General features: G+C 38.3%; 2 protein-coding genes across 2 annotated transcripts; one reads left to right on the top strand and one right to left on the bottom strand.

Moving 5' to 3' along the window:
• Positions 1–5,994: 5,994 nt before the first annotated feature.
• LOC148190192 (uncharacterized) lies at positions 5,995–11,714 on the top strand. The gene is made up of 7 exons (XM_088087371.1): positions 5,995–6,207; positions 8,922–9,039; positions 9,156–9,261; positions 9,355–9,384; positions 9,488–9,532; positions 11,302–11,374; positions 11,472–11,714. Exons 2-6 carry the CDS (start codon positions 8,926–8,928, stop codon positions 11,349–11,351), a joined length of 345 nt encoding a protein of 114 aa, XP_087943497.1. The 5' UTR covers positions 5,995–6,207; positions 8,922–8,925; the 3' UTR covers positions 11,352–11,374; positions 11,472–11,714.
• Positions 11,706–22,394, bottom strand: c1galt1lb (core 1 synthase, glycoprotein-N-acetylgalactosamine 3-beta-galactosyltransferase 1, like b). The gene is made up of 4 exons (XM_042503844.2): positions 21,831–22,394; positions 21,418–21,687; positions 17,201–17,865; positions 11,706–15,439 (listed from the first exon to the last, which is right to left on the bottom strand). The coding sequence occupies exons 2-4, from the start codon at positions 21,641–21,643 to the stop codon at positions 15,131–15,133; spliced, it is 1,200 nt and encodes a 399-aa protein (XP_042359778.1). The 5' UTR covers positions 21,644–21,687; positions 21,831–22,394; the 3' UTR covers positions 11,706–15,130.
• Between the last annotated feature and the right edge of the window lie 251 nt (positions 22,395–22,645).

Raw genomic sequence — 22,645 nt, forward strand, 5'->3', positions numbered from 1 at the left:
AGGCTTCTTTTATTCTCTGAAGCGCCATTCACTCACGCTATAGAAACTGTTGGTAAATGTGCGTCTCTTTGCCAATAAGAGCACCCAGAACAGCACGACTTTGCCCTGGAGCAGGCCATCGCTGTCTATGAAAACCATGTATCTCCCAAAAAAAGTCAAGCTTCCATGAGCAAAGAAAAATAGCACCTTTTCAGATTTGTGACCATGTTTTTTTAAGTAATCAAAAGGGTTTTTAAATTAACCCCTTGAAAACTGTGGTGACATCAGTTTCCTTGTGCTGCTTCCAGATGCCTTTCAAATTGATGTGATTTCTTTCGTCTTAAAAAAGCAAGGGGAAAATATCTAGGGGAAAAAGATTAGGAAAGACTATATTCATAATAATAACAATTAGGCTGAATATTTCAAATTATGGCACAAAATTATTATAATTTTCATTTTTGTTTTTTTTACTCCAAATTTTTAAGGTAATTTTCTTGACTTTTGACTAATGCTGCTAAGTTTTGGGTTAGGGTTAGTCTTCTCATGTTTAAAAGAAATCAAGCCAGCCCTCAGGTATTTAAGGGTAATTTTGAGTGTTGGAACACTTTACCGTCCAGTTGGTTTAAAAAAAAAGCAAAACTAGAGATACATGGTTTTTATTGACAGTAACAGCACATCAGTGTCAGTTAGAAATGTGACCTGAGACTCACTATGATGATGAATATACATCTCTGTTGAAATTCAGATCCAGGCCAAATCGTCTAACACAGAGGAGAATGCAGAAGTTGAAGTTACAATGTCATAAGAAAAAAACAAACAAAAAAAAACACTGTCAGACTGCAGTGCAACAGTGTATTTTATCCAATGAGTACATGAGAAAAATAAGCATGGTCATCTGTACACAATTTCTGAAGCTTGCATGCTTCTTTCTAACCACACTCATTTTATTTTTTGCAAAGAATTCAACCATGTTCCCGACGTCACTTCAATTATACCTCCTTCCCTTTCACTTCCTCCTTTCTATTGCTCTTTAAAAACACACACGCACGCACGCACGCACACGCACACGCACACACACACACACACACACACACACAAACACAACCCTGTACTTCTATTCTTGTGAAGACCCTCATTGACATAATGTATTCCATAAACCCTTTACTTACCCGAAACTGAAAATTAAATTCTAACCTGAACCTTAAAGGTCGTATGTGCAGGAGTTAGTTGGATAAAGTGGCAAGAATGTAAATTATTATTTATAGCTAGATTTTTATTAATTCATATTCACCTGAAAATGAGAATCATGTTCTTATTACCTTTGAATTAATTCTCGCTTAACACATGGGAAAAGTTTCAGATGGTTGCATTTGCAACCTCACCACTAGATGCCACTAAATCCTGCACACCTTACAAACCAAGACTCCAACCCCCTTTAAAGGTCTATCCAGAGGTGAGGACCGCCCCATTTGTCCTCGATACAACTTTGTGCTGAAGGCTTAGGGGAACTCAGGAAGCAAGCATATTTTAACATAGTTCTAAGGGGGCAGATCCATGTTTTCACAGACATGGATGTAAACTGTTACTGCAGCTTGACTGGTTTGCGGAGGCATATAACTGCAAGGTGGGAATTTCTGCACAATTTTAACAATTAAAACAATGAACTGGCTCAACTGGGATGCCCACTGTTATTTTCCACATCTTTTGTGATCTATGTTTAATTATTGCTTCTTAAATAACACAATTTTAAACTCAATCAATAAATTTTGGCACTTCTTCAGGTCCGTTTGATATTTTACAATCAAACACACAAAAAAGATGAAATATGATATTATTTAAAAACCCTTTTTAGGTCACTTTTCCTCTGTGATTAGGTATTGGACTTAAGTCTTTGATAGGGCCACTGGATGTCCACTTTTAGTTATTTAGTAGAGAACTTTTCCTAAATTTGTTCATTTCTGTCTTTCTCTTATTCATTATTCTTTCCTCAGTTACTCCAAAATGAGAAGAGAGAAAAAGGAACTCTAGTATCATCACTGACTCCTCTTTCTCTATTGTTGTTGTTGAGTTAAAATGAATTATTAATAAAGTTAATTAAGTTAAAAGCATTAAGATAATTAGACTGAAGCAGAGGTGACATATACTGTGTACTGCCTGCAAGTTAAAAGTGAAGTTGTTGATTGTTAATGTGTTCTCACCTGTTTTACACAAGAAATCAGCCCTCTGGATTTCACCCATTTATCAGGAACGACAACTGGCGAAGTGTGACGGTGTGCAGTTCGATTTCTGCCGGGAAGAGAGTCCATCAAAAATCGTGTGAATGTGCTAATTTCAGAAGACTGCTCTCTTCACAGCTGTGGTGTGATTAACCACCAGAGAGCTTTAGCTCGCCGGATGTGTGTCACATCTGTGATTCCTGATCACACCTTTAATCCCAGTGCAATTATCATGTCTTAATCTGTAGTGAAAGTTGACTCTTGAACTTGGAGGCACTAGTTTTGAATCATGGAGGCACACTTGAATGTTTGTAAATGAACCTTTACTCAGATTACTTTACAGAAATGTCAGAAATTGAATAAGTAATGCCAAACTGATCTGCCTTCAAAAACAACTCTACATAATATTATAACACTATTAGTCAGGGGGAGAAAATTTAAATACAAACACGTTGCTTTTTCTTTTTTTTCTTGACATGATGTCCAGTTTTAGTAAATAGGTATTTGCTATGTGTTTTATCTTTCACCCTTAAACAGTTATTTACTGGAAAGTTAATCTTCAATAAAACAATAAATCTTGATACAAAAGAGAAGAGTGTAACAGAACAGACAACAACACAGATACACAAAAGGTTTTTAACCTCTTCTGTGTAAGATCACTGAACCCCATTTACTTTCAGAATGATAAAGGTGTGAGACTTCTCACCCAAACACGTAAAACTAAACTAACAACAGACCGAGGAGAGATGTCAATCAGGCAGACACACCCACAAAATGTATTATATTTTATATATAATATATTTTGGCATAAAGTCATAAAGCAGTGCAAAAGGAACCAATCAGCCCTATATTAAAAATTATTTAAAGCAAAACCTAAATTTTGCCTCTTTCCGGATGTGGGACTGAAATGAGTTCAATCAAACTTGCCATGCCATTTTTCTCATAACATTTTTCATAACTACACTTAATACACTACACTTCATAACTACTTCTGATGTACAGTAAATATGGTTACAATCTCAACTTCTAAGCCAACATGGACGAGAAGACCTTAAAGTGATCTAAAGGGAAAAAAAATTAAACCGGGCAACACCATCTCCTTAGGAAGGTTATTTAATGTGATCAAAAGTTCTGGGGGAGCTAATGAGAGACGTTTAGACATTATTGTACTGTGTTTATAACACACACAAGCTTAAATCTTAGGGGGAATATTTGCTTACTCCCCCGATTGTTGCCTCAACAAACGAAATACTGACAGTGGTGCGACCACCAGTTTGTAAAGTTTGACCTGAGAGAGGTGAAATGCATCTTACAAACATGAAATCAAATCACATTTCAAGGTGATGAAATAACTTGTTTGTGATGTTCATGCTAAAGGCTGGTGCGCCAACGAATTTTGAAGTGTTAATTAAGTGTGATTTATTCAGTCTCCTAGGTTTGAAAACACACACACACACACACACACGCACGCACGCACGCACGCACACACACACACACACACTCACACACTCACACACACACACACAGTTTGTTGCATCTTTTAAATCTTAAAAATTCATTCAGTTCTTAATTTTGATTGCGAAAAGTGTTTGCTTAAGGTGCTTGACCATAGACATGCACAATTTTTAATCCACCAGTGTTATCCAGTAACATCTATTCTTCACTTCCCCGCAAAAATATCGGCAACTATGCCTGTAAAGGGATATTTCTGTTCTATAACCTATTTACATTTTATTAAGACCCAAAGTTACACATATTTAAGGGCGAGGCCACTTGAGTGACAGGTTGTCTTTGGGACATGGCTACAGTCAGTAAGTCAGATGCAACCCGGTGCTCTTAGACAGCAAACCTCTCATTCAAATATGGTCACTTCATGATCTAAAAAAACAATGCGGCCAAAATGCTAATAAAAACTAATAGCCTCAAAACAGCTGTTCACAAACCTATGGGTGTTGTCATGGTAGCTATGTCCTATTTATAGATTCTATAGTTATAACCTGCATCTGACTTTGGGCTTAATAACACTCCAAAGATTCCTAATCAAGACAATCTGGTAGGAATTGCTTCACTTTGTCAGTATGGACTTCAAAACTGTTAAAACATGACTTAAAAATATGATTAATTGTGATTAATGTATCACAATTTTAAAAATGAATGGCTTGGCAGCCTTAGTTACAACCTTTCTGTCTGTTTAACAGTTCACCATGCAGCCTGAAATCATCAAACCCTTTTTTTGTCATCATATAAGTATAAATATGGTCAGAGGGATACATGCAGACTGCACAGAGTGCAAAAGTTCATACTAACACAATAAGTCAATAAACCAGGATACGTGTAATGCCATGAAAAAAATACTTTTAACTCTGTACAGGATCTGAATCCTGTCTCAAGAGACCTCTAAGACCAGTTTTCATGGCTGTTCCTAAAGAACACTTTTCCAAACAAAAGTCAAAGCTTCAAGGCAATTAGGCAATCTAAAAATAAAAAAAATAAAAAAACGAAAATGAAAAAATGCTAATTGCTGTTATGAACACACACAGTATGGGTTAGTGAGTTGTTGTTTTGTGAGACAGAATGATTTGTGTTGTTCAAGTGTGACGTCATAAATTCAAGGTGGGTGTAATCAACAATTTGTCTGTGGACGGAAAGGATCAGCCAGGAGGCTTCCGCTTATCCTCTCATTGATTCAGAGAGTGTGGGAGTTATTTGGCTTGCTGCTCTCTCACACACCAGTCACTGATGGTGAAGACAGAGCAGCAATATCCGCTAGCAGGGCGTACGCTGTTTCCCAGTCCAGTCCACTTAAACAGGCACATTTTACATTCAGTTTCTCCTGGGACACACACACACACACACACAAACACAGACACACAGACACAGACACAGACACACACACACACACACACACACACACACAAACACAGACACACAGACACAGACACAGACACACACACACACACACACAGCATCCGTTTACAAACTCTCACACAACTATTGCAGTATAATGCAAATCTCATTCACGCAGTTGGATGTTAAAAGTACTTCCCAAACACATGCATTTTTGCTAAAACGTTACTATTTCAACAGCGTCATGTACGGACGAGAAGCATGACTGCATCTGAAGTCTGTTCAGTGGAATGCAAAAGCAAAGTGAAAACTTACACGCCAAACTTGCAGCTCGTATGCAGGTGTTACAGGTAATCTGACGAAATGCGTGTTAGGAAGGCACCGAGCATACGACTGGTTAAATGACGGAGATTACACTGCATGAGTTGTGTGAGAGTTTGTAAAGTGATGTTTCGATATAGTTTTTCTGTTGTTTAGTGTGATGCCGCTTTTACTTCCATTCATCAAAAATTGACTTTGTTTACTTAGTGAAATCAAGGTAACATGCTTTAAGTAATTTATTAACAAATGTTCATTTTGTGACTGAAGCATTACTTTGATGAATCCAGCTACACTAGTTGCCATGTTGTGTGAAACTGGGATGTATCACTCCTTGTGGTAAATCTGAATTTTATGACTCGCTGTGATCAACCAGAGTATTCTGTGTTAAATCAGTAAGAATGGGCTTTTTGACATGATTAATTGCTTATGTTCTACATTAAAACTGTCTATTTTAATGTTTATTTCACTAAAAAAACATGTTGTAAAGGCTTCATTTATTTTTATATTATAATTGCATCTAAAAATCTCATTTTGACGCTTTCAGTTGTTCAAAAAAACTAATGAGAATGATGCTACCAACTCTGTGTGTGTGTGTGTGTGTGTGTGTGTGTGTGTTTGTGTTTGTGTGTGTGTGTGTAGGGGTGGGATGGGGGTTTGGGTGGCGGTTGGAGTACTAATTGGATCACAGATGAGCTCAAGGACTATAATAATTGAGATAGAGAGGCTGCTGGGTGGAAAGATACTTGGAGTTGGCATCGAGCGTCTTTGATACCAAGTGAACTGTTGAACAGATCACCGGTTTAAACTGCTGGATCAGATCGAGATTTTTCGACGCTGCTAACAGGTGAGACTTTCAGGTTGTTGTCATTCATTTTCAATAGATTATTGTGATGAAGGAGCCTAAAAACACTGTGACTGGTTAGTGTGCTTATCCAGAGGAGACATAAGGACACTGTACTATTTTCGGACAAAAATGTTTAATTTTCCTCATATTACTTTGCATAATTTATTGGATGAAAAATCTTCACTTCAAAACTAATGTGCTCCATTTATATTAAACCAATTTATTTCTTATGAAGTTTTATTTTAAGGGTCTATATTTTCTAATTGTAATAACCTGATATTTGAAGCTGAAGCCTATCCCAGCTGTGATTGGGCGAGAGCCGGGGAACGCCCTGGACAGGTCGCCAAAGTATTGCAGGGCTGACACAAAGATACAGACAACCATTCACGCTTACTTTCAAACCTACAGCCAGTTTAGAGTCACCACTTAACCTGCATGTCTTTGGACTGTGGGAGGAAGCCAGAAAACCTGGAGAAAACTCTGCGCTGACAGGGGGGAACATGCAAACCCGGGTTCAAACCTGGGACCCCGTATTTGAAACGACAGTGCTAACCACTACACCAGCGTATAGCAGGGGACTTTTATTTTGACAGACTATAATGCGACTCATGTATGTGACATTGCCCCAGATAAAGTAGGTGGTTGCAAGAAAAATATGATGAAGCTACTATGCACAGCTGAAGCAGGAAGTATGATGAAATTTCCACCATAATTTGATGCAGAAACAGAACGAATTGGATTATGGTAAGACTCATGATCATGATTATTTTGGTCAATATTGAGATCACAGTTGTTTCATACAATAGCTCACTGACTTAAACACATTATGCATTTATCAGATTAAAAATAAACTTCCTGAACCTCAAACATAATTCTAATGACAGAGCCTTGAGGTTAAGCAGACATGCAACAGCCTGGCTGAGAGTGAGTTTGGGTTTGTAGGGAGGGGCAAAAGCATACCAATGTGGAAAGGAGTGCGCTGGATTTATAACACAAGACAGAATGAGAGAATCATAACACATTAATCATTTCATCTCAAATATCTTGTTTTCATTATCGTCGGAAACCAAATTTGAAATTATAATTAAAATCCACTTAACTGCCCAGTCCTTCAAATTGGTGCAGAAATATTCACTAGAACGTAGGAAATAAATTGCTCAAAATTTCTTGAAGGAGTACCCTTGAACCCCTGCCAATATGTGTCACCCCAAACGCTGAAAAAGAAAAACCCGCTCCCTTTGCTGGTAGTCAGATCAAACATCTACATGTTGCTGCACGCATGCATTACTATGTGTAACCTAGCCTAATTAAAAATTGTTTCCTGCGTGTGCAGACCCATAAGTGTGTTATCTTAGAGTGCATAATATTTGGAGAATAACCAGTCCAAATCCACCAGCGTCAGGCTTCACACACCATTCTGAGGGTGAAGTGTGACTGTTAGATGTCAGGCTGCAGCCAACAGCGGAAGTGTGTTGGGAAAAACGTGAGACTGTGGTGTTTAGCCTGATTATAATAATATTTTACAGATACATTTTATATTATATTGTGTTTGCCATTGTTTCCTCTATGAGACAAACAGTAAGTTTTAAGAGGGCAATCAGGAAATGTTTAAGTATAACTGAGTACATGTGAGAACATGTAAGTATATGCAGTCGTAGCAGGAATCCTACAAAGAACATACGATTAAAAAAACGATTAAATCCAAAAAAAAAAAAAAACACCACGTGTTTGCATTATCTACTGTAATGCAACGCAATGCAAATACAGACTGATGTAATTCAAAGAGCATTACAGGAACATTTGAAGAGGAAGAGGCTGATTGTTGCAGGCTGTCATGTTGATTTAAATGGATGACATTAATCACAACCCACTTAATATACTGGTTGAGTTATAGATGAAATGGGAGTTAATGGAGGTTTTCAAACAATTAACATGTATTATATAATATAGCTCGTAACAGCTCACGTTGGAGCTATTTATTGTTGTTTGCTGATCACAAATAGTAGCTTATTGTTTGATTTTTCTAGATGTTTGCTGTATTTAGATTAGTTATTTGTTTAGTTTCATCATTGTTATTTTTTTTAAGCATATTTAGTGTTTTGCACACTTTGTATTTTGTTCTGTTCGTGGATTTTTACGTGTACACATCACATGCTCATGGTGCGTCAGTGGCCCTTATGGTCTATGATTTCAGCTTGAGTTTAATTTTACTAACAAACTGACATAAAGAAATTGACATAAATAAATTTGCAGGTTTCCCGTATTACCAAATTCACAAACCAAAACAAAAAAACCCACAATACTAATTACACAAAAACTAAATATGCTAACTTGTATAATTACAATAAACTCAACAAATAACTAGCAAAAGAAAACTATCAATCTCTGATCCAAATAACATCTAAATAAATCAAACAATACAACTTATAATGAGCAAATAACAACTAAATACTAACAACAAATATCTCCTACAGCTTATGAGTGAGTCTGGCCACTAGTTTCTGCTGCTACAGCTGCCTGAAAGCTGTCACAATTTTAACTAAAAAATAAAATAAATGAATTATGTGACGATGGTAAAAGACATTATGTTTTTTTGGGTTGGTCACAGAGTATTTGTTCATTGGTTAAACCAATATAAGAAGAGTGCTGTAGGAAAAATTATTGTCAGCCAGATGTGCACATTTTGTCTGCTTTACATCTGACTTACATTTCAGAGTGATGGAGAGAACCCTAAAGTGCTGCACTCTGGCTTCACTGTTCGCTTTAGTCGTCCTTGTCTTATTTCCTGTGAGGTCTGGATGTCAGGAGGACAAATACAAATCACTGACTGGGGTAAGACTATAGACATCTATAAAGTCAAGTGACTTACGGCCACATTATAGTGTGTAGCTGAAGTGTACAATAATGCCAGACAGGCTAACAGATGATGTTTTGACTTGCACGCTAAGCCGGAGTGCTGCGTCGGAGGAGATGCTGAGATGAAGAGATCTAAAGACATCGACTATAACAGTTTTGTGGGTCTAATGGGAAGGAGAAGTGTTGCTCAATCAAACAGTGAGTTATTTTTTACAAGAACCACTTCGTCTCACAGCATTTCTATCACTGACGCTATAACTCTTGTCGTCTAAAGCCTAACTCTTTTTGCAGGTCGCAGAAACATCCCGACGTCAAGAAAAAGTATGAATTTGTATCCAGTATGCAGTATTTTACCTGTACTGACCTCGCTTGCAATACTGTAGCTTTGTGGCATTGTATCACATTTTCTCTTGATCTTCTGCAGGACACATAGACCACATCCTCGCTGATCTGTTGGGGTGGAGCACAGGTGAGTTTCTTCAGCAACAATGAGAGCAATTCAACCAAAAGGTCATACAATATCTATTGATTTACTTTACACTATTTACCAGTGTATTGTGTGGCTGTTTTGGGGACAAACATACGGTAAGTTGTGCATGCTCTTTTGTAAAAGGAACGGTGTGTAAGATTTAGGGGGATTTAGTGGCGTAGCAGTAAGGATTGCAGGTTGTAACCAGTTGAAATTTCTCCTGGTTAGAATAGCTTCAGTGTTCATTGATCATGTGTGCTCACCTTTTTTTTGCAAATAATTTGGAGAAAAAAAACGCTGCTTATCTGGTATACAAACTTAGCTAAGGTGCTGGAGCTATAGAGCATCAAACTAAAGCAGAAAAAAAGGCAGCCTGTTTATGCCTTGAAGAAGGTCTCATTGAAAGCTTGCATTAAAAAGACTTTTGCACAGATTGAGTGTGTGGATGCTTTTTTTCTGCTTTAGTTCTCTAATAACTTAATATCTAGAGGCTGGCTGTGAAAAACATGCAAGTTATCTCCTTGAGTATGACACTTAAGGCTTAATTTCCCATCGGCTGAAAATAACTTATTTAAGGCTGTTGAAAAGTTCTTAGTTAAGCTAAAACATTAAGGAATTGCACTGTAAAAAGATTTTACATGTGTTTCGTGCAACTGATTTTTTTTAAGGAAACTTTAACTCGTACTTAAAGGAAAATCTTAAGCTGTTTTGTGCAACTGCCCCCAGATGTTCAGGAGGTTTTTTACTTACTACACTTCTTAGTAGCACAGTGGTTAACCACAACAGTGGTGACAACAATTAATTTTGGAACCGAACAGCGTAGAAAAACCTTCAAGATGTAATTTCCAACTATTTTGGGGATGCCCATTCATTTGGTGAGACTTCTAAAATCACCAGAGCGCTATACGATCAAATAAGACAATGGTGCTCAGACAAAGCATCATTGTGAGAAGCAGCTGTGGCTCAGGGGGAGGTAGAGCGGCCGCTAATCACAAGAGCGGCCCCTGCTCTAGTCTGCATGTTGACAGATCCCTGGGCAAGACCTCAAATTGCTTTCGAGTGTATGTTAACTCTTAGTGTTAAAGCTTCTTGAGTGGTCGGAAGGCTAGAGAGGTGCTATACAAGTTTAGGTCCATTTACAAGATCTGTGGTAAAAATCTGGACCTGTTTCCTGCTTTTAAACATATGGTGCAGAGACAAGAAAGAGCCATTTAATTAGAGCGCTACAGTATGAATCATCAAGATTGCTATTGACACTGTGTTGTCACCCTGAGGACATCTGTAATGCGTTTACTGATCTTACTGGCATTGGGTGTGGAAAAGATTACTTAACAGTTTGCATGCCAAATAGTTATATGCATATTTCAATAGTTTATGAAATATCCAGGACTGATCATAAACTGAAGGTATAAAGTTATTGCAGATAATAGCATCAACCAAATTGGTGATTTTCTCTCATTTGGCATTTGTAAGTGTGGTGCTGTTGGTAATTGTTTCTAGTTACCTCCAGTAAAAGGGAAGCTGTTGTATGTTGACGATGTAGGTGTTAACCTGTGGTCTAACGTATCCAAAGCTGTGGAATAACAGACCATTGTTTGGCAGAAACACGCTTTGTTTGTAGACTTATAAAACAGACTGAGGACACATTAAAAGGAACGCCACTGAAAGCAAGTGATGTATTGCTGATGATTGATGATTATGATAACTATGTATTGAGTGTTAAAGTTAACCAAAGTTAATTAAAGTTAAACTTTTTTCTCTTTTAACAGGAATGGTTTGTCCGTGTGCTGAGGAGTATTTACAGACAAGGAGAGGCTGAATCATTGATCACGGGAACCATAGGTAAAATCTGCATGTGCGTAAAATAAAAAAAATATCCATGTAAAAAAAAAAAAAAAAACTTTCTTAATCTCTTGCATACCTTGTTCTCTTTACTTAGGTTTCGACGCTATCTGTAGTGGGGATGTCACGCCTCCTCAACTCCAACAGGGCTGCTGTTAAACCATCTCCCACAGCGCTGAGAAATCCTCACAGCTACTGTAACTAGAGAGAACATTGTATCAAAGTTATTTAACCACACAGAGGTGAAAAAACCTGTATTAACCATGCATGACTGCTTTTAACTGTCACTGGACCATGTTCTAACACAGTGTACACAACTTTAAAACAAATGTACAATAAAATATGCATTTATTTATAGTGATTAAAGTACCATTCACTGAAAACGATCCTGCACACTGATCACGTGTGCTCACACACTCACACAAAACTCATTTACACACTGAAGAGTATCGACTCAATTTAGACGTCAATACCGACATAAATATATTTCAAATATAAATACAGTACTGTACACCTTTCCCATAGATAAAATTCAAATGTTGGAGTAGATTGTCGAAGACTGAATGTGTTGAATCACTGGCATCAGAGATCAGATGTGGTGGATATCAACAAAGTGTTTGAGGCCCGCAGGACTGACAGGAAGAATCTGCACTGAAGTCCTTTGCTACTTAAAAGTTTTACAGACTGTTAATTCACTTGAAAACAAATTCAAATTAATTAAAAAGAAACCGTTATATCAAACATGCTGATTTGGTTTTAAACTGGACCTTTTCATTTTAACAGAAAAAACAGAACATGCTTTATGCTCATGTACAGAAGGAAACAGAGTGTAAACACATACAAAAGGCATTTTGACAGGCATTAGTTTCCTCATTCATTTTTAACCTTGAAAGAGAATTAGAGGTTTAAGTGGTTAAAAAGAAAAACAGCAATTGTAACACTCAAGTGCATTCAATTTTCACATAAATGACAAATTTGTTCTGTTTGATTCATCACTGAATCGTGCCTGATTCCTGAAGCCAGTTTGAATATTTGGTAATTATCTCCCATTAAAATTAACTCTTTGTTTAGTTACAACATAGTAAAGAAACTGTTATGAATACTTTTAAATATACACAATGTACTAAATCAAAAGGTCTGATCCACCTGAAATTTAAAAATTATAGAACATCATAGAAACTAAAATTATATAAAAGAACAATTCTTCCATATCCAAAAAAAAACAAAACAAAACAAAACACTGTTGTGAACAAGTCATCCGCTGGCTGGCCCGCAGGCCATACTCATTACATTGGAAGGATTCAATACCATTACTCTCCATCTGAAAGCATCACTCTCATCATGGTAATGTCACAGTGCAAAGTCATGTGTGCAGCTGACGGCTCATACAATCTCTAATTACAAGGCACAAGCTGATGAGTCCACTAGGGAGAGATGAGGGGAACAGTGAGGTGGGTGTATCCAGTGCCGTTTTTGGGAAGTATGAATAATAAGCCTGCGTCACAGACGGTTTGAAGAAGATAGTGTTTCAGTACAAAGAAAGAAAGAAAGATATTTGACTAACTCCTTCCTCCTCAGGCTGAAGGTGTGTCTGACCACTTAATCAAGATCACATTAACACAAGGCTGGGGAACAGGCAAACCTCCGTAAAGTTTTGTGGTTAACTGAATATAAACCTATAAAAGAATTAGAAGCACTCGGATTAACCCTTTTATCGCCACACAAATATCGACTATTCTGACTTAAGCCTCTCCTGGTAATCTTTGGCTGGACTGTATAAATTTAGTCATTTGGACTTTTCATTTAAAGCATTATGGTCAAATCAGTGTCCGTCTGTAAGCCATAGAGAAATATGAAGGCATCCAAACAATGCTTTTCTAATCCAAGTAACTCTATATCTGGGGGGTTAAAAGTCGTTTTGGGGTTGGGTTGATGTATGATGTATTTGCCTAACACTTGATTGAGGCTGCAAGATCATGACTGAAATTCACTTCAGTTTCACAATGATGTTTAGGTAGATTAAATAATCCGTTAATCAACAGAACACTGATCGGCAACTTCTCTGATAATCCATTAATCGTTTACGTCTTTTATAACCTAAAAATGCCACACATTGTGTAGGCTGCTGCTTCTCTTTATCAAAAGAAATAATAAATTCAAGGCTTTCCACACATTCATATATTTGTGGCTGCCTGATATAATATCAGAATTTTCCCCCACATATTGATTTTCTATTTGTGGATCAATGTAATGTTAACTTATTAGGAGCACCACACTCTAAGAGAGCAGAGCACGCTCTGGGCACAGACTTAACATGGCATAGAGCTCTTATTTATCAGAACAACAGTGCTCTCATTTGAGTGCGGTATATCGTATTTCCGAGCTGCTCTGGATGAAAATGCATTCACATGGAAACTGTTCACTCAGGGGTCAAGTGCTGGGTCTTAAAGTTTGCTTTCACTTGCCTCTGCAGCAGCAGCAGCTCATCTAATCCATCAGTCTGATCTGACAAGCTCTGACCAATCTGACCACAAGCTGCTCTCCACAGTTATCCAGCCCATGATTCAAACTAAACAAACAGCTGCTGCTGAGAAAAAAAAACTCATCAGGAGCTCCCACTGCAATGCATTTATGCACCTATTAAAACCTCCGAATCCAGAAAGGGGACAGGGATACACAAACAAACAAAAAAAAAAACCACAGAAAATTTGCTGATCTGCCGCAGATAGACACTAATTCAGTGGGAAACACTGAGATTAATTATTTTTCACCATTCCTTGACATTTCATGGACCAAACAATAAATCACAATATTAATCTGCAGATAAATTGCTAACAGATATAACATTTGGCTGGTTGAAGCCATAGTTGAGGAAATAAAACTCTAAATAAAACTTAAAAAGATTACTTTTTCAGACCCTCCCCCCAAAAAAAGAATATATGAAATCAATCTTCCTTAAGTAACTGCAGCATATTTCAAATAAAACGTATTTAGGATTATGCGTGCCTTATTGCAGAAATGCTTTTGCATGCAGCCAAAAACAAATTTAGGAGACACGCTAACTGGTTTGCAGCAAAATGCTCAAAAGAAAATACCTATGTCACCTATAGACAAAGGGAGTGTTTGACTGAATGTTTATGGTGAGGCACTTTTTAAAAATTTTTTAGACAGCTGTCTGACCAAGTAAAGACATATAATTGGGTCTCATTGGTTTCCAAGGCATAGTTATCTGTGTGAAATGAAGTCAAACAACTCCAGTAATCCAACAACTACTGCCCTTTAAAGAGTGGCAGATGAAGTTGTTTTGGTGGGTTTACGATCCTCAAGAGAAGGATAAAATATCTAAAACATTAATTTAACTGGCGCTAGAAAATACTTGGTTCCCATACGTTTCATATCAATCGAAAAGGTGCTTAAGTTAAATCAACACATAGATGAAGCTCACAAAAAGCTACTGAACTTCTGAAGAAGATGTTCAGTTGTTAAAAAAAAAAAAAACATCTGAAAAAACAGGGGAAGAAGTCATTAATTACATCTCAGCATTAAGACCCGTCCTGCAGTCACACTTCACATTAAGAGGAGTCCTTCAGCTGTGCACTTATTTGTGGGGACACTCCAAATCAAACTGGACTCGATTTCTACTTTTGTAGAAATATGAGCAAAGATTTTCAGAATGAATGAGCAAATACACCAAACACACATTCCCCTAACTAATGATCAGTTTCCTTCACGTAACACACCCGCACAGTGCTACTGTTATTTTCCTGCTGGAGCAGCAGCAGGTTCTCTCTTTACAGGAGGGGGGTCTGCATCCTGTTTCTTGTCAGTTCTGGATGGATCATCCCCTTCTCCTCGCACTTTCTCCTGAGATATCACCCCCTTTTTTCCTTCTGCAGCATCCCGGGAACTTGACTGCTCAATGTTGTAGCCTAGCGGGGTGGGGGGCTGGTAACGGTATTTGTAGCCAAAGGCACGCAGGTGATACGTGTAGTACTCCAGTAAATACATGTGTGAAGCATCCACGTAGTGGAATGACACCGACAAGTCTGAGCAGCAGTTTGGACCCTGAGGAAAAAGAGAGTGTGGTTGAGCAACATTACAGAGACAGTCTCACATTTAGGATGGGTGGTAAAAAAATGTGAACACAGTGCATGCCTCCCACAAGTTAACATATTGAGAAAATGTATTTATTTCAGTAAATATCAGCATGCATTATTCTGATTAAAGCTGGGGTAGGCGTCTTTATTTGGGTGTCAGTGGGCAACAACCCATAATAAACTTTCTCTATTTTCAGGCTTTAGAAAATCTAGCCTGTGATGAAAGACTTCAGTCAATCACAGGTCTCTTCAGAGAAAGGGCGTTTCCTTTTGGCTGTAAACAAACGCAGAAGCTCATGCATGTCCCTTCAGTGAAAAGCTGATTCAGTGAAATCCTGATTCAATGGAGAATGGAGTATCCTGCAGAGAAAGTTGCTATTCCAGAATCGGCACTAACTGTCTGCACTGCAAAGCAACCCAAAAATGGAAGACGGACATATCAAAAAGAAGAGTCTAAAAGATAGTCTGACAGTTAACACGATGAAACAAAATATGGCTAATATCTCACAGCTGTGGTTTCTTATGTATGTAGCTAATGTTTGTAAGAGCCTCAAATCACAGTGTAACCCTTCGCCTCCTCACTCCCTACAGCTGTAGGGGACCCGGAAGCCCTGACTCCTCTTCCAGATCAGCAAACTTTCTGCTGCTGCTGTTTCACAGGCTAGACCCAACAATGCCACTGTCAACCAGCATGCTCTGACACTCTGCACTGGGCACATTTGAACAGCTACAGCCACCAACTGAAGTCCTTCTCCTCCCTGCAAGCAGGGCACAGTGTTGAGGAGCAGATAGTAGGACTGTGAGGTGACTAGTTAATAGGGGTGGGAATGCCCAGAGGCTCCATGACACGACATTAGCACAACACAATAATATTTCAATTTTAGACATGTTGGGTTATGCTGAGTATTGTGATAAAATTGTGAAAAAATTGCAATATTTTGCAATTTATTACCTTTTTTATGTCCCAAATTATGTCCCAAAAGGAAAACAATGTCAACATCTGTATTATCTAATATGATAAAGTTTTTGGTCTGTTCACCTCATATCAGTCACTTTTTATTACAGCAAAATGTCTCCAGTGAACTAACAAAAGCTTTAATTTGTATTTGTAATATTAATAATTTATATGATAAAAAAAATCAGGGTCTACAATACAATATTGCCACACAAAAATATCACAATACTTTGCTGTATCGATTTTTCCCCCTCTTCTACTAGCTAACTAATTCTTTCTAAGACACAGTTAGTTAGACACCTCACAGACAAAAACAGAGAGAGACAAAGAGAGAGGGCTAAGGAGGAGCTGAGCAAATGCGCTGCACCCAGCTCTACAATGAAATAGGATCACGTGAATCAACATATGGAACCACTGAGTTACTGTATGAAGTGCGTACATGTGCCTGTAGTTGTCTGGTTGGAGGGGCGTAGGACAGAGACGGGAGGACGGCAAGAAGGAGGGTTTATTTTCAAATTCTGTTTTTTTGCCTTTTTTAGCAAATCTCTGCATACCCCAGCTTTAACCTTTCACTACTCTTAACCTCTACCTGTTCTACCCGTTTGACAAAAAAAAATGCCAAAGGGGAAAAAAACATGTATTTGTAGACATGTTGTTAAGCCAACAAAAATAAATCCCTGTCTGTTCAAACATTTGCAGTGCTAAAGTTGCTTCCTTCCACTGTGATACTACATCAACAGCAAGGACAAAGTCCACAATGTTTGCTTCACTTGCCTCTGAGATGGGGTAGTAGCAGTAGCTCCAGTACCAGAAGCTCTTGGGAAACTTGGCAGTGAGATGTTGCTCGGGGACAAATGGGTGAAATGTCTCCCTGTGCGCAGTGTCTCTGGAGTCCCCTGCCAGCACCCCAACTTTCTCCATGCACTGCCCCATTGCCAGGTCCTCCACAGAGGTAGTGTGAGTACACAGTTGACTTTTAAATCCCTCTACAAATCGCCGCAGCGCCTCTTTACTCAACACATAGCCTGCACCGCCACTCATGTACCCCTGCTTGGTGTAGGGCTTGAATCTTCGGCCAAAGTAAATCGGCTCGTCCGGTGTGTGGTTCGAAAGAATCCAGCGCAGGTTGTCTACTATTACGTAGGTGTCATCATCTGCTTTGAGGAACCAATCTGCCTCATTGATGTGATGCTCGTAGGCATAATGGAAGGCCCGGATTGTTTTCCAGTACAGCTGGTCCCGACCCTCCTTTGTACCTAAGCCCACTGTGGGGAAGTCGGGGTCCTCCACAGAGCTCATGAAGACCACAATATTACAGTGGCGACTCCACGTGGACTTCACATGCCGAGCCTTCTTCTCCAGGTTGTTGGGTCCAGTCATCACCCAGCAAAGAATACGCACCTTTTTGTACAGTTCATCAGCCATGGCGCTATCCTCACCTGGTAAGTTAATACAAACATAAATGTTACATTTTACACTGTAATCTACCCATAATAAAATGCGACAATATCCAATAACATATGATATTCTTTTGGAGGGGGAACGACAACAGAAGAGCAAATAAAATATGTCATCAAGGTGGTAGCAGAGTGTGGCATTGAAAATCCAATTTCAGGAACTCAAGTGGATGGTTAAAATAAAAAACCAAGTACATAATAAAAAATACGCCCAAACAAATCAGCACACGTTCCTCTCCTAAAAACGACCCGTTTTATTGGGAAGTATTTAATGTGCAAATGTTTCAAAACTTGACACAACATCCCCCCTCCATAGATAAATGCTGAATACAAAGAGCTACACAACAAAACCTATTTCAGTCAGACAGTCATCAAAAATAAGAGTTGGTGAGATTTAAAGGAACTTGAGTGGCCAGTTTTACTCAGAAGCAACAGGTGATGATGTAGTTTGAAAATTGTGCTTATGTGCACTGAAGTAACCTTATTACTGTAAAGACATGTACATATGCTACATTTCTGTAACCAGATTTCTCCCTAACTGCCGAAATTATTTTGAAGCTTCACCTTACGTACTTACTGTAGTAATAGAAGACACTGTGTCAGTCCTGACTTTATCATTTTGGTGTGTTTGTCTGTGTTGGATTGGCAGTGCACTTAGGACAGGCAAACAGACAGCGGTGGAGCAGACTTTAGCTCACAGCACTAAAGTGTCTGAATTTGACAGTCAAATATTCAGCGCTGGAAACTGAGTTCTTACATCTAGAGGCTTATTTTAATTGCATTAGTGACAAGAGCTGCTGCTCCCTGACTTTTTGTTTGGGGTGTGTAGCAGTGTCAGGTGTCAGCAGAGGAAAATAAATAATTTAGATTTGTAGAGCAATGCTCCTTAACCAAAGATCCCAAGAAAAATGGGGGAATATGGCAGGTTATTTTTCTTATAATTTTTCTATGATTCACCATAGATGTGAGCATTTTAAGAGAAAGAGTCAGAAGAGACTAACTTGATCATAGGTTTTAATTCCTCCACAGTCATCTCCTCAACTGCAGTTGACATCTCTGGTCTTAATCATATCTAATAACCTAAATCTTTTCAAATAGAGGTTCCTCAAGTTTAAAAAACTGTCAAATTAGGGGCTGTGGACTAATGTGTATCAATTTAGGGATTCTTCTTGACACAATACAGGTTGAGAACAACTGTTTTAGAGATTACTTTGTGTTAGTTTCAGCATCAGTGGGACTTTGGGTGGAGTAATTTTGAATACAAGGAAGGTGTCGCTCTGTGTAATGATCTCTCCTCACATCCGGCTCTCGGCTGTTACTCTGCCTGTCTGCACGCTTCTGTCATGCATGTGCATACTTATTAGGAGTAGATAAGGAAACCTGTTTACCCATACACTGTAACCAAGCTACTTACAGAGGAATTCTTGTATTTTTCAACAGGGTCCTATTTTCACATTTTTTTGTGTCTTGGCGACTTGTGGGAACAGTATTTTTTAAAATTTTGTAAAATTTTACTGAGAGATAGCACTGTATCCAGCAGCAGCAAAAATGGTGCCTTCAATATAACCACTCAGGGCTGTAAATTCACATCCCGTCTCAATTTCAGTGCAGCATTTACATATATGACACAAAAGACAACAAATATCACAAGAGATCAGTTACATCAATTCAATAAAAAAAAATCAATTATGTAAAATAAAATAGGGATTGCATAGTTGTCTTACAACTATTAAATGGCACATCAAATTCTGATCTGTAAATTATTTGGAAGCTTTTCTGTAACATTAAGGGAGGACTGAAATCCATAAATTTGACTGAAGCGCGCAGTAAGGTCTCATCACTGCATATCTGGAGCAAGGTCAAAAAGGTGCCATAAATGTCACTGCCTACTGTGAACTGCAGTTGATGAGCTAATGTGTGGGGTCATTTGGGGCTTAATATGTGTGAGTAACTTTATTAAATTCTGTCAGGCAAAAATTAATACTTTCAAACTTTAATTTCTATTCAAAGAAAATCCCTTCTGAATTTTTACAAGTTGCAAATAAACCTGCTTTAAAATTGTTATCAGAGTACAGATTATAGTATTAGTATAATAGCAGCAGTAGAAGAAGAAGAAGAGTTTTTGTACAACTTTACCTGCCACCAAGGTGTGTGGATAAGAGAAACAGAAATACCTGAGGTCTATTTAAAATGTTAACTCATTTTAATCAGGGCCTAAAGCTGTATTCTTTACTGTGGGTTTTCAATAACATATCATATAACATATATGATATGATAACATATACACATCACTGTATTATATTTTATGTATTTCTATGCCCCTGTAAAGCACTTTGGATTGCCGTGCGTCTGAATGGTGTTATATAAATAAACTTGCCTTTCCTACTTTAAATAGTCTATTTGATAATGGTTGTAAATAAAAACTTTATTAAGGGATCAGACCACAAACCATAAAGGTGAATGCAGTGTCTGAGAGAGGCAGATACACTGTGCTACAAGCAGTGGTGGAAGAAGTATTCAATTTATTTATTTATTAATTAACAAAAAAAAAAGACAGAAAAACCACCCATCATCAACATCCAAAAAACTCAAATTTATAAACAAAATTGAAAATAACACCCCTTGTGTTGCTGTACTTGTATAAACTGTTTGGTAATTTATTTTATGACTAATCATCATATTTTTTTACAAATTACGATCTTTGCATAAACAACACAACAAGGGTTTATCCTTGTTGTGTTGTTTATGCAAAGATCGTGATTTGTAAAGCAACTAAAGCTGTAAGATAAATGTAGTAAAAGGCACAGCATTTTCCTCTGAAATGTAGCGGAGTAAAAGTATAAAGTAGCATGAAAATAAAATACTCAAGTACCTTGAGTTCATACTCAGGCAAGCACTTGAGGAAATGTACTTAGTTACATCACCACTGGATACTAGCAGGCAAGGATTATATGTGAAAGGAAGCTGGAACTTTACATTGTGATTCAGTGGGGTTTGGTAAAAACATAGTGGCACTGAACCCTTAAAATAATAATGAAAAACTTGGTTCAGGGCATGATATTAAAGCATGTCTCTTTAACCCTTTGAAACCTGGATCAACATCACTGTCTTGTTCTGTGTTCAAACAATTCATAGGTATTTAATCATTTAACCCTGAGCAAACAGGTGTTGTTTTTTTTCTCAAACATGGGAAAAAGGCAACGGTCCTGCAAATTGCAAGAAATAAGTAGATTTAGAAACATCTTTTTTTTAAAGCGAGGGAAAATATCCCAAAAAAGCTATTTCTGCTCATCATAATTATAGATTCAAAATTATTATCAGGGTTGTTATAATTTTTTTTATTTTTCCATTTCTTTTTTTTCCCTTTTTTAAACTTTTTTGATTTGTTTTGAAGGTTGTGGGTTTTTTTCTGAAGTTGCTCATTGACTTCCTCTCATGTGGTAGAAATAAATCAGGCCAATTTTCTCAGGTTTCAAAGGGTTGAATGAGTTAAAACGAACATATCTTGAGACAAATAACTTCCATGTGGCGTACCTGTATGGTGAGGGTGCTTCAGGTTGAAAAGAGCAGACCTCTCCTTCTTCCATATTTTCCTCTCTTCCTCAATCTGTTGCTGGTAGTCGTGAAGTTTATCAAAGCTGCCGGCCTGCTGAGCTGACACGGTCCTCTCAAACCACACCTGCCGCAGGAACACGTACAGTATGAAGGTTCCCACCACGAAACCCGCATAGAAGGAGAATCTGGAACCGAGGGCCTTCATGCTGGACCAGGTGTCTCACTGTCAGTCGTTCAACTCGGCAGGTGCTGCGAGGGAGACAGCGTGGACACAAGTTTCACCGCAGTGTCGAGCTGTAAACTTGAAGTCGCCTCGCTATGTTGGCAAACGTGAAGAAATGACCAAGTGACAACAGATGTGTGTCACTCCCCGTTAGGTGGAGTTTACTCACCAGCGGTTTCGCAGACACCATAGCAGCTGGATTATCCAACAGCTACTTCTTTATTCACAGGAAACATGAACTTTGAGAAGCGATAGCTGAGCGTTTGAGTTTTGTCCACCACGAAGCCACGAAGCGTATTTTTTTTCCTCTCTGGACGATAAACTTAACGGTTAGCTCAGCTAGCAAAACGAAAATGTAGCTAACGGTTATCGTGACGAGTCTGTCAGCGAGCTAAACAAAAGCCAGCACGATAACTCACTACATATATATAACGTTGGATTAAAAAATAAAATAAAACGACAGTTATTGTTATCGTCCCCCGGCCTGTGTGTTGAGACAGCTGGCGTTAGCTAACTGGCTAGTCCGTTACACCGACACTGCTAACTTCAGTGCTACTTAGCAATCCTTCCTGTCAACTAACGGAAACGTTAGAGTCAGCTGAGAGACCGACCGGGACGGCTGTTGAGAGGAATAAACCCGATACTTTATTAAAAATAACCTACCGACAACGACAACGAAATAAAACTGTTCCAAAAATGCAGTAAGAACTACAGATAACTTATCTGACAGTCATCTTCCGTCCAGAAAAACAGTTATTTCCGGTCAAGTCGCGCTATTTCAAAAGAAAAGCGCAGAGCAGAAGTGTCCTCACGCCAAGACATTTACTGTCCATAAGGGACTTGTCTTCTTTCATCAGAGGAGGAAGGTGGCTGGCATGTGACTTTTTTTCATCTTAAACGTTGCTGTGTGACTGGATGATAGTACATAACTCTCCTTTAGTAAACGCAGGTAGCTGTGGAGCCTGTGTGATGAGCAAACAGCAG

The sequence above is a fragment of the Plectropomus leopardus genome, chromosome 2 (assembly GCF_026936395.1).
Source record: "Plectropomus leopardus strain MGB_pleo_1.0 chromosome 2, ASM2693639v1, whole genome shotgun sequence".
In the NCBI taxonomy this organism is placed as follows: domain Eukaryota; kingdom Metazoa; phylum Chordata; class Actinopteri; order Perciformes; family Serranidae; genus Plectropomus; species Plectropomus leopardus.

What these genes read in the sequence shown, in the direction of transcription:
- LOC148190192 (XM_088087371.1), top strand. Translation starts at nt 8,926, where the DNA reads ATGGAGAGAACCCTAAAGTGCTGCACTCTGGCTTCACTGTTCGCTTTA. An exon ending in CATCCCGACGTCAAGAAAAA is followed by an intron (nt 9,385 to 9,487) that starts GTATGAATTTGT and finishes GATCTTCTGCAG; the next exon opens with GACACATAGACCACATCCTC. An exon ending in TCTGTTGGGGTGGAGCACAG is followed by an intron (nt 9,533 to 11,301) that starts GTGAGTTTCTTC and finishes CTCTTTTAACAG; the next exon opens with GAATGGTTTGTCCGTGTGCT.
- c1galt1lb (XM_042503844.2), bottom strand. Translation starts at nt 21,643, where the DNA reads ATGAAGGCCCTCGGTTCCAGATTCTCCTTCTATGCGGGTTTCGTGGTG. An exon ending in GAAGCACCCTCACCATACAG is followed by an intron (nt 17,866 to 21,417) that starts GTACGCCACATG and finishes TTAACTTACCAG; the next exon opens with GTGAGGATAGCGCCATGGCT. An exon ending in GCTACTACCCCATCTCAGAG is followed by an intron (nt 15,440 to 17,200) that starts GCAAGTGAAGCA and finishes CTTTTTCCTCAG; the next exon opens with GGTCCAAACTGCTGCTCAGA.